Raw genomic sequence first — 17584 nt, 5'->3', positions numbered from 1 at the left:
TGACCTGCACTGCAGGCACCAACGTACAAACTGAGCTCCAGTGCCTGGAGGCGGAGCTATAGAGAGGCGGTGCAGTGCATCCTGGGAACAGTCAAAGCTTTAGCCTGTTGTTGCCTCAGATCAAGATCCAATTCTACACCCCGATGTTATCCCCTGTGGAATACCAGTGTACCCCGCTGCAGAAATAACAGCCGGCAGCCAGCATATCAAGTGCCACCCCAATACACATATCCTGTACAGAAGCTTTATACTCCTTTCAAGTTTGCTGCTGCCCTTCTATATACACTGCTCAAAAGGGAACACTAAAATAACACATCCTAGATCTGAATGAATGAAATATTCTTATTAAATACTTTGGGGCAGATGTATTAACATGGAGAAGACATAAGGAAGTGATAAACCAGTGATATGTGCAAGGTGATAAAGGCACCAGCCAATCAGATCCTAACTGTTAATTTACATATGGGATCTGATTGGCTGGTGCCTTTATCACCTTGCACATATCACTGGTTTATCACTTCCTTATGCCTTCTCCAGGTTAATACATCCGCCCCTTTGTTCTTTACATAGTTGAATGTGCTAACAAAATCACACAAAAATTATCAATGGAAATCAAATTTATTAACCCATGGAGGTCTGGATTTGGAGTCACACTCAAAATTAAGGTGGAAAAACACACTACAGGCTGATCCAACTTTGATGTAATGTCCTTAAAACAAGTCAAAATGAGGCTTAGTAGTGTGTGTGGCCTCCACGTGCCTGTATGACCTCCCTACAACGCCTGGACATGCTCCTGATGAGGTAGCGAATGGTCTCCTGAGGGGTCTCCGCCCAGACCTGGACTAAAGCATCCTCCAACTCCTGGACAGTCTGTGGTGCAACGTGGCTTGCTGGAGGTCATTTTGCAGGGCTCTGGCAGTGCTCCTCCTGTTCCTCCTTGCACAAGGGCGGAGGTAGCGGTCCTGCTGCTGGGTTGTTGCCCTCCTACGGCCTCCTCCACGTCTCCTGATGTACTGGCCTGTCTCCTGGTAGCGCCTCCATGCTCTGGACACTACGCTGATAGACACAGCAAACCTTCTTGCCACAGCTCGCATTGATGTGCCATCCTGGATGAGCTGCACTACCTGAGCCACTTGTGTGGGTTGTAGACTCCGTCTCATTCTACCACTAGAGTGAAAGCACCGCCAGCTTTCAAAAGTGACCAAAACATCAGCCAGTTAGCATAGGAGCCGAGAAGTGGTCTGTGGTCACCACCTGCAGAACAACTCCTTTATTGGGGGTGTCTTGCTAATTGCCTATAATTCCCACCTGTTGTCTATTCCATTTGCACAACAGCATGTGAAAATGATTGCCAATCAGTGTTGCTTCCTAAGTGGACAGTTAGATTTTACAGAAGTGTGATTGACTTGGAGTTACATTGTGTTGTTTAAGTGTTCCCTTTATTTTTTTGAGCAGTGTATATTAAATACTGGCAGCCCCATTTCTAAATATTATATAGGGTTGGCAATAATACAGATATACTACACACATATGCAGGCGCCAAGAAGAAGGGGGGAAAGGGGGTACTAATTAGCCCACTTGTTGGAGGGGCCCAGGTCCCTCCACCCTTCCCGCAAGAGTACACTTACCTTGATCGGGGAAATGGGTCCCTCCTCTTTCACGGCTCCATCTTCCCAGTGATATCTTCAGGAAGATGGTGCTGCACAGTGAGGCTCATTCAGGTGCAATCGCAAAGCAGCTATTGTACTCATATTGGTCGATGCTTTCTTACTGCTCATGCGCAGTGATTGAATTGCTATAACAGTCGCAATGTAGAATTAGTCTTTAAGTGAGTGACAGGAAGATAGCATTTGGGGGTGGTAACGGGGAGTGGTCATGGCCATTCAGACTGCATTTTCTGGACATGCAAAAAATTAGCAGTTGCGATCTTACTTGCTACTGGAGAGCTCGCCGAGTCCTGGGAGAGCAGCTTAGCCTGCGCATCTTCAGATGGACTCAGAATTTGCGACAATGGTACCGATATATCAGCAATTATACGCTGTTGAATGGAAAGGATGTGACAGCAGTGGGCATCCCTATACTCAGGTTAGCATCTGCTCATATTAGCTTTTCTCTAACGTCCTAGTGGATGCTGGGGACTCCGTCAGGACCATGGGGAATATAGTGTTCATTCTAGCACCCTGCACCTTTCAAAATTCGTGCAGTTCCTCTTTCCTGCCTGGGGTGTCGCTCTTTGCTGTGATGCTTCTCAGCACACTCTGATCTGTTACTCAGTGCTGTGATACAGACCTGTGTGTGCTGAGAAGCACCAGAGCAGAGAGCGACACCACAGGCAGGAAAGAGGAACTGCACAGGATTTGAAAGGTGCAGGGTGCTAGAATGAACACTAGGGAATAGCGGCTCCGCAGGAGACAGGGCACAAAAGCAAGCTTTTAGGATCACATGGTGTGTACTGACTCCTCCCCCTATGACCCTCCTCCAAGCCTCAGTTAGGTTTTTGTGCCCGGCCGAGAAGGGTGCAATCTAGGTGGCTCTCTTAAAGAGTTACTTAGAAAAAGTTTTTAGGTTCTTTATTTTCAGTGAGTCCTGCTGGCAACAGGCTCACTGCATCGAGGGACTTAGGGGAGAGATTTTCAACTCACCTGCGTGCAGGATGGATTGGATTCTTAGGCTACTGGACATAGCTCCAGAGGGAGTCGGAACACAGGGCTCGCCCTGGGGTTCGTCCCGGAGCCGCGCCGCAGACGCTGAAGATGAAGAGGTCCGGAACCAGGCGGCAGAAGACTCTCAGTCTTCATCAGGTAGCGCACAGCACTGCAGCTGTGCGCCATTGTTGTCAGCACACTTCACACAGCGGTCACGGAGGGTGCAGGGCGCTGGGGGGGGGCGCCCTGGGCAGCAATGTATAATACCTGTATGGCGAAAAATACATCACATATAGCCCTTGAGGCTATATGGATGTATTTAACCCCTGCCAGATATCTAAAACTCCGGAGAAGAAGCCCGCCGAAAAGGGGGCGGGGCCTATTCTCCTCAGCACACAGCGCCATTTTCCCTCAAAGAAAGGCTGGTGGGAAGGCTCCCATGCTCTCCCCTGCACTGCACTACAGAAACAGGGTTAAAACAGAGAGGGGGGGCACTGATTTGGCGATATGTATATATATTAAAATGCTATAAGGGAGGAACACTTATATAAAGGTTGTCCCTGGATAATTATAGCGTTTTGGTGTGTGCTGGCAAACTCTCCCTCTGTCTCCCCAAAGGGCTAGTGGGTCCTGTCCTCTATCAGAGCATTCCCTATGTGTGTGCTGTATGTCGGTACGTGTGTGTCGACATGTATGAGGAAAATATTGGTGAGGAGGCGGAGCAAATTGCCTGTAATGGTGATGTCACTCTCTAGGGAGTCGACACCGGAATGGATGGCTTATTTATGGAAATTACGTGACAATGTCAACACGCTGCAAGCCGGTTGACGACATGAGAGGGCCGGCGAACAAATTAGTATCTGTCCAGGCGTCTCAAACACCGTCAGGGGCTGTAAAATGCCCATTTACCTCAGTCGGTCGACACAGACCCAGACACGGACACTGATTTCAGTGTCGACGGTGAAGAAACAAACGTATTTTCTTTTAGGGCCACACGTTAAGGGCAATGAAGGAGGTGTTACATATTTCTGATACTCCAAGTACCACAAAAAAGGGTATTATGTGTGAGGTGAAAAAACTACCTGTAGTTTTTCCTGAATCAGATAAATTAAATGAAGTGTGTGATGATGCGTGGGTTTCCCCCGATAGAAAATTATTGGCGGTATACCCTTTCCCGCCAGAAGTAAGGCGCGGTGGGAAACACCCCTCAGGGTGGATAAGGCGCTCACACGCTTATCAGAACAAGTGGCAGTACCATCTACGGATAGGGCCGTACTTAAGGAGCCAGCTGATAGGAGGCTGAAAAATATCCTAAAAAGTATACACACACATGCTGGTGTTATACTGCGACCAGCGATCGCCTCAGCCTGGATGTGCAGAGCTGAGGTGGCTTGGTCGGATTCCCTGACTAAAAATATTGATACCTTTGACAGGGACAGTATTTTATTGACTATAGAGCATTTAAAGGATGCATTTCTATATATGCGAGATGCGCAGAGGGATATTTGCACTCTGGCATCAAGAGTAAATGCGATGTCCATATCTGCAAGAAGATGTTTATGGACACGACAGTGGTCAGGTGATGCAGATTCCAAACGGCACAAAGATGTATTGCCGTATAAAGGGGAGGAGTTATTTGGGGTCGGTCCATGGGACCTGGTGGCCAGGGCAACTGCTGGAAAATCCACCTTTTTTACCCTAAGTCACATCTCTGCAGAAAAAGACACCGTCTTTTCAGCCTCAGTCCTTTCGTCCCTATAAGAGTCATATCTGCCCAGGGATAGAGGAAAGGGAAGAAGACTGCAGCAGGCAGCCCATTCCCAGGAACAGAAGCCCTCCACCGCTTCTACCAAGTTCTCAGCATGACGCTGGGACCGTACAGGACCCCTGGATCCTACAAGTAGTATCCAAGGGGTACAGATTGGAATGTCGAGAGGTTTCCCCCCTCGCAGGTTCCTGTAGTCTGCTGTACCAATGTCTCCCTCCGACAGGGAGGCAGTATTGAAAACAATTCACAAGCTGTATTCCCAGCAGGTGATAATAAATTTACCCCTCCGACAACAAGGAAAGGGGTATTACTCCACACTATATGGTGGTACTGAAGGCTAGGTGAGACCTATTCTAAATCTGAAAAATTTGAACACTTACAAGGGTTCAAATCCAGATGGAGTCACTCAGAGCAGTGATAGCAAAGAACAAGGGGACTATATGGTGTCCCGGGACATCAGGGATGCTTACCTCCATGTCCCAAAATTTGCCTTTTCTCACCAAGGGTACCTCAGGTTCGTGGTACAGAACTGTCACTATCAGTTTCAAGACGATGCCGTTGGATTGTCCAAGGCACCCCGGGTCCTTACCAAGGTAATGACCGAAAGGAGGATTCGTCTTCAAAGAAAATGGACGACCTCCTGATAAGAACAAGGTCCAGAGAACAGTTGGAGGTCGGAGTAGCACTATCTCAAGTAGTTCTACGACAGCACGGGTGGATTCTAAATATTCCAAAACCGCAGTTGTTCCGACGACACGTCTGCTGGTCCTAGGGATGTTTCTGGACACAGTCCAGAAAAAGGTGTTTCTCCCAGAGGAGAAAGCCAGGGAGTTATCCGAGCTAATCGGGATCCTCCTAAAACCAGGAAAAGTGTCAGTGCATCATTGCACAAGAGTCCTGGTAAAAATGGTGGCTTATTACGAAGCGCTTCCATTCGGCAGATTTCACGCAAGAACTCTTCAGTGGGATCTGCTGGACAAATGGTCCGGATCGCATCTTCAGATGCATCAGCGGATAACCCTATATCCAAGGACAAGGGTGTCTCTCCTGTGGTGATTACAGAGTGCTCATCTTCTAGAGGGCCGCAGATTCGGCATTCAGGATTGGATGCTCGTGACCACGGAGGCCAGCCTGAGAGGAGGAGTGTGATCAAGTCTGGAGAATTCTCTCCACATAAATATACTGGAGCTAAGAGCAAATTTATAATGCTCTAAGCTTAGCAAGACCTCTGCTTCAAGGTCAGCCGGTATTGATCCAGTGGGATAACATCACGGCAGTCGCCCACGTAAACAGAAAGGGCGGCACAAGAAGCAGGAGGGCAGTGGCAAAACTGCAAGGATTTTTCGCTAGGCGGAAAATCATGTGATAGCACTGTCAGCAGTGTTCATTCCGGGAGTGGACGACTGGGAAGCAGACTTCCTCAGCAGGCACGACCTCCACCCGGGAGAGTGGGAACTTCATCGGGAAGTTTTCCGCATGATTGTGAACCGTTGGGAAAGACCAAAGGTGGACATGATGGCGTCCCGCCCGAACAAAAAAATGGGACAGGTATTGCGCCAGGTCACGAGACCTTCAGGCGATAGCTGTGGACGTCCTGGTAACACCGTGGGTGTAACAGTCGGTGTATGTGTTCCCTTCTCTGCTTCTCATAACCAAGGTATTGAGAATTATAAGACATAGAGGAGTAAGAACTATACTCGTGGCTCCGGATTGGCCAAGAGGGACTTGGTAACCGGAACTTCAAGAGATGCTCACAGAGGACTAATGGCCTCGGGAGCTAAGAAGGGATTTGCTTTCAGCAAGTACCATGTCTGTTCCAAGAGGAACCGTGGCATCGGCCTTTAAGAAAGGACCTGCTCCAGCAGGGACCTTGTCTGTTCCAAGACTTACCGCGACTGCGTTTGACGGCATGGCGGTTTGAACGCCGGATCCTAAGGGAAAAGGCATTCCGGAAGAGGTCATACCTACCCTGGTCAAAGCCAGGAAGGAGGTGACCGCACAACGTTATCACCACATGTGGTAAAAATATGTTGCGTGGGTGAGGCCAGGAAGGCCCCACGAAAAAATTTCAACTAGGTCGATTTCTGCACTTCCTGCAAACAGGAGTGTCTATGAGCCTCAAATTGGGGTCCATTAAGGTTCAAGTTTCGGCCCTATAGATTTTCTTCCAGAAAGAATTGGCTTCAGTTCCTGAAGTCCAGACGTTTGTCAAGGGAGTATTGCATATACAGCCCTTGTGTGCCTCCAGTGGCACCGTGGGATCTCAACGTAGTGTTGGGATTCCTCAAATCATATTGGTTTGAACCACTCAAATCTGTGGATTTGAAATATCTCACATGGAAAGTGACCATGCTGTTGGCCCTGGCCTCGGCCAGGCGATTGTCAAAATTGGCGGCTTTGTCTTACAAAAGCCCATATTTGATTTTCCATTCGGACAGGGCAGAACTGCGGACTCGTCCCCAGTTTCTTCCTAAGGTGGTGTCAGCGTTTCACCTGATACAACCTATTGTGGTGCCTGCGGCTACTAGGGACTTGGAGGACTCCAAGTTGCTAGACGTTGTCAGGGCCCTGAAAATATATATATATATATATATATATATATATATATATATATATATATATATAATTCCAGGACGGCTGGAGTCAGAAAGTCTGACTTGCTGTTTATATTGTAGGCACCCAAAAAGCTGGGTGCTCCTGCTTCTAAGCAGACTATTGCTCGTTGGATTTGTAGTACAATTCAGCTTGCACATTCTGTGGCAGGCCTGCCACAGCCAAAATCTGTAAATGCCCATTCCACAAGGAAGGTGGGCTCATCTTGGGCGGCTGCCCGAGGGGTCTCGGCTTTACAACTTTGCCGAGCAGCTACTTGGTCAGGGGCAAACACGTTTGCTAAATTCTACAAATTTGATACCCTGGCTGAGGAGGACCTGGAGTTCTCTCATTCGGTGCTGCAGAGTCATCCGCACTCTCCCGCCCGTTTGGGAGCTTTGGTATAATCCCCATGGTCCTGACGGAGTCCCCAGCATCCACTAGGACGTTAGAGAAAATAAGATTTTACTTACCGATAAATCTATTTCTCATAGTCCGTAGTGGATGCTGGGCGCCCATCCCAAGTGCGGATTGTCTGCATTACTTGTACATAGTTATTGTTACAAAAAAATCGGGTTATTATTGTTGTGAGCCATCTTTTTTAGAGGCTACTTCATTGTTATCATACTGTTAACTGGGTTCAAATCACAAGTTGTACGGTGTGATTGGTGTGGCTGGTATGAGTCTTACCCGGGATTCAAGATCCTTCCTTATTGTGTACGCTCGTCCGGGCACAGTACCTAACTGAGGCTTGGAGGAGGGTCATAGGGGGAGGAGCCAGTACACACCATGTGATCCTAAAAGCTTGCTTTTGTGCCCTGTCTCCTGCAGAGCCGCTATTCCCCATGGTCCTGACGGAGTCCCCAGCATCCACTACGGACTATGAGAAATAGATTTATCGGTAAGTAAAATCTTATTATAATCGCAACTGCAGATGACAAGATAGTAATGGCAACAGCAAGAACAACCGCACCCGAAAAAGCCTCAATGAAAGCAAATACTGACACTGTGCCAGAGACGTAATTCGCTAGTGCACATGAACCATGGTCCAGAAAATCACTGGGAATATGGCACCAGCTGAGGATGAGGGACCCCCTTCTCAGAGCAAGTAAGGAAAGACGCTGTTGCACACCCCTCTCCCCGGAGCTGAACGTTAGCTGGCTAAATAACAGCCTGCATTTCATCTGGTTTTAATTCACCCACACATGGGAGTGTATATATATTTTTTTTTTATGAAGCCATTTAGCGTTTTCATTTGTTTTTTTAAGATTTAGGGGGGTATCCAATAACCACGGGTAGTTGATGCAGTGCGCTTCTTCCCCCGATGCCAATACTTATTGCAGATTATGCTTATAATCCACAGTAGGCAGGCTGCTGGAGCCGTGGTGTCCCCGATCTCATGTGTTTTTGCGCGATCGCTGGTCTGTTTTTAGGGCAATGGAAACGGCCTGTAATAGGATACCACAATAATGACCATCTGTCATTAACTGCGATATCTGGCTGTTTTCATAGGCCGAAAACAGACCAGGGCTAATTGGATACCCCCTTAGACAGCTGGTCTAAATGTAAACAAAGAAGCGCAGACAAATTGCTGCGTGGAGATACACATAAACACTATGTAGACATACACCCGGCACATATAACCTGAGTGAAGTCATATATAACAAGCCATACATCTACCTATCAGCCAGTTATATACATAACGTGTTTACATAGCCCTCCACCCCCGGCTCTGTAACCACACACACACACCGCAGGGACCTGTAGCTCCCCCACCGCATTGGACTGCCGCGGGTTGCTTAACTTTGCACGGTGATATTACCCCGCAGACTACCGCACACCGTAAGGGAACAAGTTCCGTCCCACACCAGACCTGCCATAGCCCCATCCCGGTGCTTTTTACCTATCCGTGAGACATGACTTACTACTAGCACCGCAATGCTGTATGACAGCTCGGGAACACAGAGGACACACACTGATTGTAGGATAACAACCGGCGTAATCTATTTACTTACCGCTGCCGTCAGAGCTTCGTTACTAAAGATGTCTGCCACAGGTGTCGCTCTTCTGACGTCACGCCGGTATTCTGTCGCTTTACAAATGATGTTATTAGCATTTAAAGTAACCCTACCGCGTAATTCTACATTTACTGCGCCCTCGCAACCAAAAGAAAAACCTCAAATTATTTCTTGGTTGCAGTAACCTCCTGCTCCAAAAATTCGCAGTTTGGTAAATCCGTATACTTTCTCAACCAATAGACCCAAAAATCACAGTTGGGTCAAAAATGACAGTGAAAAATAGAGGTTCAAGACAGACGACACAAACATACGTTAATGAAAATAGAAAGGCTGATCAAGATTAAAAGGCAGTGTCCACCTGTTGTCCTGCTTATGTTGTTGAGGGCACAGCCACAATTGCCTGATTTCTCACACTAGATCTTTATTTAGTGTAGATAGGTATCCTAATTGATCTCATTAGATTTCTAAAGTTGTATTAATAATTACAGTACATCAGTTAACTAGCTTTTATTCGCAAATAGTAGAATAGTTCAGTGCCTCCAATTTTGTGCTATATTGACACTCTAAAGCAGAGGCGTATCTAGCACAGGGCGAGCAGGGCACGTGCCCTGGGCAGCCCCAGCAGAGGCTTGTGCGATCGCCTCTGCCTGATTGACAGGCAGAGGTGGTCGCGGGGTGTGTCGGTGGCATTGCGGCAGCGTTTTCGGGACGCAGTTCGGACAACGCAGAACGCACGTGTGTCCGGATCGTTTGCATGGTGGGCCGCGGCGGCTGCGTGACATCACATGCAGCTGCTGCAGCCAAAAACATGGCTGGTAGCCGCCTGCCTTCGCAGCTAGGCTGCGTAGACAGGGAGCTACTCGGCAGATGCAAAAGCATCACCGCCATGCGATGCTTTCGCATGTCTGCGGGGGGTGGCAGGACCCGGCATATGGGGTGGACTAGCCCTGTGCTGGGCGTCCCCCCACATGTCAGAGATTTTGATCGTCGATGTGCATTTTTTCATACTTCTACTGCACAATCAGGTCTGAATTAGGCCCATTATCAGGAGATTGTGGCCAAGATTTTTGGTTTGAGACGACAGATCACAAAAACGATCGCTTGTGTGTGTGGCCAAGATTTTCCAGAATTATCACCGAAACACCGAAACGATCCTTTGAACACACTATACAATAAATTTGTCCGAGAACCCAATTATTGGCAAATCGGCTCAATAATTGTATAGTGTGTACCTACCTTTACAAGAGGGGTGATAGAATCAGTGTATTAGACAATAATTGTGACTAGAATGCAGTTTAGGGCAATATGCTTGTCATGAATTGATACATGTTGTATCAATTTGTGTACTGTTATACTTGAAATTGAAACAGTCTTGACTATTAAACATTGTACAACATTAAGTAATATTGGAGCTCAGTTACTTATTTTTGAGCTGTAACAGTATTCACTGATCTGCTAGGTGGAAGTAACGTTAAATATGACTGGTATAATCATATGGATAATGATATATGGTGTCATGATATACAGTGGTTACACATTCAGTTAGCACCATCAGGCGCATTCCCCAAAAATGGTGTGTAAACTCACTGTAAGGGGCTTGGCCTTGCAGAAAAAGACTACCTTATACCCCAGTTTCTCTTACGTCCTAGAGGATGCTGGGGACTCCAAAAGGACCATGGGGTATAGACAGGATCCGCAGGAGCTTGGGCACACTGAAAAGACTTAAACTGGGTGTGAACTGGCTCCTCCCTCTATGCCCCTCCTCTAGACCTCAGTTAGACTTTGTGCCCAGGACTGACTGGACACTCACTAGGGGAGCTCTCCTGAGTTTCTCTTGAAAAGACTTTTGTTAGGTTTTTTATTTTCAGGGAGACCTGCTGGCTACAGGCTCCCTGCAGCGTGGGAGTGAGGGGAGAGAAGCAGGACCTACTTCTTCTTAGTTTAAGGGCTCTGCTTCTCGGCTACTGGACACCATTAGCTTCAGAGGGTTCGATCACTTGGTGCGCCTAGCTGCTTGTTCCCGGAGCCACACCGTCACCCCCCTCACTGAAGCCAGAAGAAAGAAGTCGGGTGAGTATAAGAAGAACAGAAGACTTCAGGACGGCAGAAGACTTCAGTAACCAGGTACTGCGCAGCCGTAACGCTGCGCTCCATGCTCCCACACACTATCACTAACGGCACTCACAGGGTGCAGGGCGCTGGGGGGGGCGCCCTGGGCAGCATGTTACTGGGGTCCGGGAGCCGGCAGAAGCCTTTTCGGTGCCTCGGCACCATTTCGCAGACCCCGCCGGCATTTTCAAATTTTCAAATCTGGCTCGCTGAAGCGATACGGGAAGGGGCGGAGCTTAGCCGCGCGGCTCACAGCGCCATTTTCTCCTCCACACGCGGCTGAAGGAGACGCTGGCCCGGGGCCTCCACAGCTCCTCTCAAGTAACAGGGGGAGGGGGGGGGCGCAGTTGTGGTGCATTTTTATTATAATTTAAGCAGCGCTGGTCACATATATCCCTTGAGGGGATATTGGGGCGCTGGGGTGTGAGCTGGCATACTCCCTCTGTGTCCTCTATCTGGGCTTCATTGTGGGCCTGTCCCCTAGCTGAGACATTCTGTGTGTGTCCGTGTGTCGATAATACGTGTCGGCATGTCTGAGGCTGAATGTTATTCACTGGAGGAGGTTGTTGGGGGAGCGGATGCGGGTCTAGATTTGGGCCTGCCGACACCTGATTTACTCACATTGCTAAGTACAATCAATACAAATGTAGCTTCTTTATCAAAGAGATTGGATAAGTCTGAGTCACAGACACAGGTGTGGAAAAAGTCCATAGAGGAGGCTTTGTCTCTGGTGCAGACCCCGTCGGGGTCGCAAAAGCGGCCATTTACTCAAGTGGTAGATACTGATACCGACACGGACTCTGATTCCGAGGTCGATTTCACTGAGGCTGCTTTGCATCCACGTTTAGTGAAGAGTATTCAGTACATGATTGTGGCTATGAAAGATGTTTTACGCATTTCTGATGAACCTGCGGTACAGGAAAAAAAGGATTTGCTTGTTTAAGGGGAAAAAAACCTGAGGTGAAGTTTCCTCCCTCTCATGAAATGAATACTCTTTGTGAAAAGGCTTGGGAGTCGCCGGACAAGAGGTGGCAGATTCCCAAGAGGATTTACATGGCGTATCCTTTCCCCTCTGATGACAGGGAAAAATGGGAGTCGTCTCCAAATGTTGACAAAGCTCTATCTCGTTTGTCTAAGAAAGTGGCGCTTCTGTCTCCTGACACGGCAGCTCTCAAGGATCCGGCGGATCGCAAGCTGAAGACGTCTCTGAAGTCCATTTTCGCTAATTCGGGTGCATTGCTCAGACCTGCGGTGGCGTCGGTATGGGTGAGTAGTGCTATTGCTAAATGGGCTGAGAATTTAGCTGCTGATATGGATTCCCTTGATAAAGATAATGTTCTTTTGACTCTTGGTTATATCAAGGACGCTGCAGATTACCTGAAGGATGCGGCGAGGGATGTTTGTCTCTTGGGATCAAGAGCCAATGCCATGTCGATATCGGCCAGGAGGGCGTTGTGGATCCATCAATGGAATGCTGATGCGGACTCCAAGAGAGCTATGGAAGCTTTACCCTTCAAAGGTAATGTCTTGTTTGGGGATGGCTTGGCGGACCTAGTCTCTACAACGATGGCGGGTAAGTCCTCTTTTCTTCCCTATGTTCCCACACAACACAAAAAGGCACCACATCAGCAGATGCAGTCCTTTCGTCCCAATAAATACAGGCGTGGGAAAGGTTCGTCCTTCCTCGCTTCTAAGGGTAGAGGAAAGGGAAGGAAGTCACATGCCGTGTCCGGCGGCCAGGACCAAAAGTCCTCCCCTGCCTCTACCAAGTCCACCGCATGATGCTGGGGCTTCCCTGAGGGAGTCCGGACCAGTGGGGGGCCGTCTGCGAGTCTTCAGTCAGGTCTGGATTCAATCAGACCTGGATCCTTGGGTCCTAGAGATTGTGTCTCAGCGGTGAAATGTACGTCGGGACTGACGTCATCAAAGGACGTTGTGCGTCCACGCCCCCCTTCCTAGTGCGGGCGGCCGCTGCACCTCGGCGTGTGTGAGGTGTATACGGAGAGTGGAAGCAGGCTGGCTGGGAGCGGCAGAGGAGACTGACAACGCCGGCATCCAATTTGGTTTGGAGCGGCGTTTGGTAATGTAATGCTCCTTATCTGTTAGTGCTCACCTTCGGCTACATTTGTCCTGTTTCCCCCTCCTTCCCCTCACATTTTCACGCCAATATTTGAGGACCACTTACCGGGGACGCATATATGTTTATATATATACCTGACTGCAGGTTTGACACTTGAATTTATTAATACATATACTCAGTATCCGTGTCAGTTAAGAACATTTCCCTGCTGTTCCCTATAAATTATCAAAAAATTATCATGGAGGTGCTTTGGTATATTTGTTACATTTGTTGCAATTTACTTTTCTGTAAAAAGGTCTGATCCACGACTGCTTTACACTATTGATTAGTAATTCATTGTGCCAGAACTGCTATGAATTTAATATATAGCTCTATCAGCAGAAATTGATTCTCTGAATTATTCTTATGAATTCCTTCCTTTTTTCTGATGACATACCATCTGTAATCTTGCAATAGTTATGAGTATAATTAAGGATTCATATGTGCAGTTATCACCCCTTTTTCTCTATGAAAATTCAGTATCAATGATTATCATTTCAACCTGTCAGAACGGATATAGGCTCATTTTACAGTTCGTTTGATAGAAGACTCATGAATCTTTGAATGATTCTGAAGATTTATGTTTGATGACTTCTTTTGCAACATTGTTTCATTTTAGCCTATTTATGTGAGAGATCAAGGTTACTATGTTACTAATGACCCATCATTTAATAATGTGTTTCAGGTGAATAGGATTCTGTTTATCTCCACAGACACTGTTACTCCGGTTTGATCATTTAACCGGAATTATTATGATATGTCGAATGCCTAAATGTTCAGGATATAATACACGCAATTGAACTAATGTGCTAGAACTCCAGCTTATTTGCCATTCAGAATTATTAGCGTATTTATTGATGTCAGTGTGTACATTTGGTTTCCATATTTAGAGGTGATCAATTATATATGTGACTGGGATGTTGTTCTTCTCTATGTCTTCAAATGAATGAATCAACATAATTAATATTTAACATCCCAATACTTATTCTCATTGATCTGTACCTCTTCTTACCTTTTCTATCACTCTCTCATCTGTCTGACAGCAGTGCTGGCAAGGGCTTTGTCCTTTTCAGCGTACATCTTGCTGTCACAACAGAAAGCAGAAGTGTCTTCTTTCTTTCTTCTTTCTTATATTGAAAGTGGAACATGACCGTGATATCCAGTGAATTATTCCACTCCTAGACTGGTTATGGCTCTCTTTTCCAACACTCTCTCATCTGGAAAAGCCTGGGGCCAATTTATTCAGTGACGTATAGCAGGCAGAGTACAGACAGCAGAAGTGGGTTCTTTCTTCCTTCATTTATCATCTTCACTGTTCAAGGTCGTACTATCCTGAAAGTAGCCCGATCTTCAATCTCGGAAGCTGATAGGATAGACCTGGCTAGTACTTTGAGGGGAGACCACTTAGGAATACCAGGCACTGTGGATATCACCAAGATGATCACCTATATTTTCACCTGACAACACTGGTGGAGCATACCTATGCTGCCCACTCTAACTATTTTAATCTATATTTCACCTTTCTATCTCTTATTTAGAAATTAAGATAGAGATTCTAATTATTTTGGACCATACAGGTTGATATTTTAAAGGAACAGAATAAATGTTATGTTTTAGATTATTCATCATTACATTATCTACCTTATACTGTTTTGATTGACTGTCCATTTTCAAATAAGAGTGCTCCCAAAAAGGAATACTTTTGTCCTTCTCTTTCCCCATATATCTGGATTCAATCAGACCTAGATCCTTGAGATTGTGTCACAGGGATACAAGCTGGAGTTTCCGGAGGTGCCCCCTCACCGGTTTTTCATTTCGGCCTTACCAGTGTCTCCTCCGGACAGGGAGGTGGTGCTGGCAGCGATACAAAAATTGTGTCAACAGAGGGTCATTGTTCCCGTTCCCCCATCACAACGGGGGGAGGGGTTCTACTCGAGCCTATTTGTTGTGCCGAAACCGGACGGTTCGGTCAGACCGATTCTGAATCTAAAATCCCTCAATCCATACTTGAAAGTTTTCAAGTTCAAGATGGAATCTCTTCGAGCGGTGATTTCCAGCCTAGAAGGGGGGGATTTTATGGCGTCAGTCGACATAAAGGATGCCTACTTACATGTCCCGATATATCCCTCGCATCAGGCCTTCCTCAGGTTTGCGATACAGGATTCTCATTACCAATTTCAGACGTTGCCGTTTGGGCTTTCCACGGCCCCGAGGATTTTCACCAAGGTCATGGCAGAAATGATGGTTCTCCTTCGCAAGCGAGGGGTTACAATTATCCCGTACTTGAACGATCTCCTGATAAAGGCGAGGTCCAAGGAACGGTTGCTGAGGAGTGTAAATTTGGTGCTGTCGGTGCTGCGACAGCACGGTTGGGTGCTCAATTTGCCGAAATCTCAGTTGATTCCGAACACTCGACTGTCCTTTCTGGGCATGATTCTGGACACAGAGTTACGGAGAGTATTTCTTCCAGAAGAAAAAGCTCTGGAACTGCAGTCGATGGTCAGGGAACTTCTGAGGCCGACGAGTGTGTCAGTCCATAACTGTACTCGGGTTCTGGGGAAAATGGTTGCGGCGTACGAAGCCATTCCGTTTGGTAGGTTTCATGCCCGGGTGTTTCAGTGGGACTTACTGAGCAAATGGTCCGGGTTTCACCTGCACATGCACCGGAAGATAAGTCTATCTCCCAGAGCCAGAATTTCTCTCCTGTGGTGGCTACAAAGTTCTCACCTCCTAGAAGGTCGCCGGTTCGGTATCCTGGACTGGGTGCTTCTGACAAAGGAAGAAACTTCCAGGGGAGATGGTCGCTCCAGGAAGCGTGTCTCCACATAAATGTTCTCGAGTTAAGAGCCATTTACAACGGCTTGCTACAAGCAAGAAGCCTTCTTCAGGGTCGACCTGTCCTGGTACAGTCAGACAACATCACAGCGGTGGCACATATAAACCGTCAAGGCGGAACAAGGAGCAGAGCGGCAATGGCAGAGGCCACAAGAATCCTTCGCTGGGCGGAATAACACGTGAGCGCCCTGTCAGCGGTCTTCTGTTGATCGACATGATGGCGTTGATCGACATGATGGCGTCTCGTCTCAACAAGAAGCTCCCGAGATATTGTTCCAGGTCAAGGGACCCCCAAGCCAGTGCGGTGGATGCCCTGGTGAATCCGTGGGTGTTCAAGTCGGTGTATGTATTCCCTCCACTTCCTCTCATTCCAAAGGTACTGGGGATCATTCGTCGAGCAAGGGTTCAGGCGATTCTCGTCGTTCCAGATTGGCCAAGAAGGGCCTGGTACCCGGATCTTCAGGAATTACTGGTGGAAGATCCTTGGCCGTTTCCTCTAAGAGAGGACCTGTTGTCACAGGGTCCATGCGTGTTTCCAGACTTACCGCGGCTGCGTTTGACGGCATGGAAGTTGAGCGCCAGATCTTAGCTCGTAAGGGTATTCCAGGAGAGGTCATTCCTACTCTCATTAAGGCTAGGAAGGAGGTTACGGCGAAACATTATCACCGTATTTGGAGGAAGTATGTTTCCTGGTGTGAGACTAAAATGGCTCCTGCGGAAGATTTTCATTTGGGTAATTTTCTCCACTTTTTGCAGGCAGGTGTAGATGCAGGCCTGAAATTGGGCTCCATCAAAGTGCAGATTTCGGCTTTGTCTATTTTCTTTCAAAAGGAATTAGCTGTCCTCCCAGAGGTTCAGACGTTTTTGAAAGGAGTATTGCATATCAATCCTCCGTTTGTACCTCCTGTGGCTCCATGGGATCTTGACGTGGTCTTACAGTTTCTCATGTCTTCCTGGTTTGAACCTTTGCGTAAGGTTGAGTTGAAGTTTCTCACTTGGAAGGTAGTCATGCTGTTGGCGCTGGCGTCTGCCAGACGAGTGTCAGAGTTGGCGGCCTTATCTCATAAGAGCCCGTACTTGATTTTTCATTCGGATAGGGCGGAATTGAGGACTCGTCAACAATTTCTGCCGAAGGTGGTTTCTTCGTTTCACATTAACCAACCTATTGTGGTGCCGGTGGCTACGGATGCTGTGGCAGTTCCAAAGTCTCTGGATGTGGTGAGAGCTTTGAAGATCTACGTCGCCAGAACGGCTGTTGCCAGGAAGACTGAGGCGCTGTTTGTCCTGTATGCTTTTAACAAGATTGGTCATCCTGCTTCAAAACAGACTATTGCACGCTGGATTTGTAGTACGATTCAGCAGGCTCATTCTTCGGCCGGGCTACCAGTGCCGAAGTCAGTAAAAGCCCATTCTACCAGAAAAGTGGGCTCGTCTTGGGCGGCTGCCCGAGGCGTCTTGGCTTTACAGCTTTGCCGAGCGGCCACCTGGTCGGGTTCAA

At 47.6% G+C, this 17584-nt stretch overlaps 2 protein-coding genes across 4 annotated transcripts in view; one reads left to right on the top strand and one right to left on the bottom strand.

Moving 5' to 3' along the window:
- The window catches only part of SART1 (spliceosome associated factor 1, recruiter of U4/U6.U5 tri-snRNP), a 204242-nt gene extending 195116 nt beyond the window's left edge, over positions 1–9126 (bottom strand). Inside the window, exon 1 of one of the 2 annotated variants that reach the window (XM_063945135.1) lies at positions 9021–9126. The gene's annotated coding sequence lies outside the window, so the exon portion shown is untranslated. The other variant, XM_063945136.1, reaches the window with a different exon arrangement.
- Positions 1894–17584, top strand: part of LOC134969288 (transmembrane protein 272-like) — a 252567-nt gene continuing 236876 nt past the window's right edge. For both annotated transcript variants that reach the window (XM_063945137.1, XM_063945138.1), the window contains exon 1: positions 1894–2085. In XM_063945137.1, coding sequence (XP_063801207.1) covers positions 1904–2085 — 182 coding nt within the window. In that variant the 5' untranslated portion in view covers positions 1894–1903. The remainder of the gene's footprint in view (positions 2086–17584) is intronic.

The sequence above is a fragment of the Pseudophryne corroboree genome, chromosome 11 (assembly GCF_028390025.1).
Source record: "Pseudophryne corroboree isolate aPseCor3 chromosome 11, aPseCor3.hap2, whole genome shotgun sequence".
Lineage (NCBI taxonomy): Eukaryota > Metazoa > Chordata > Amphibia > Anura > Myobatrachidae > Pseudophryne > Pseudophryne corroboree.
The sequence above is the reverse complement of the archived record's forward strand: the minus strand, read 5'-3'. Positions and strand labels throughout refer to the sequence as shown.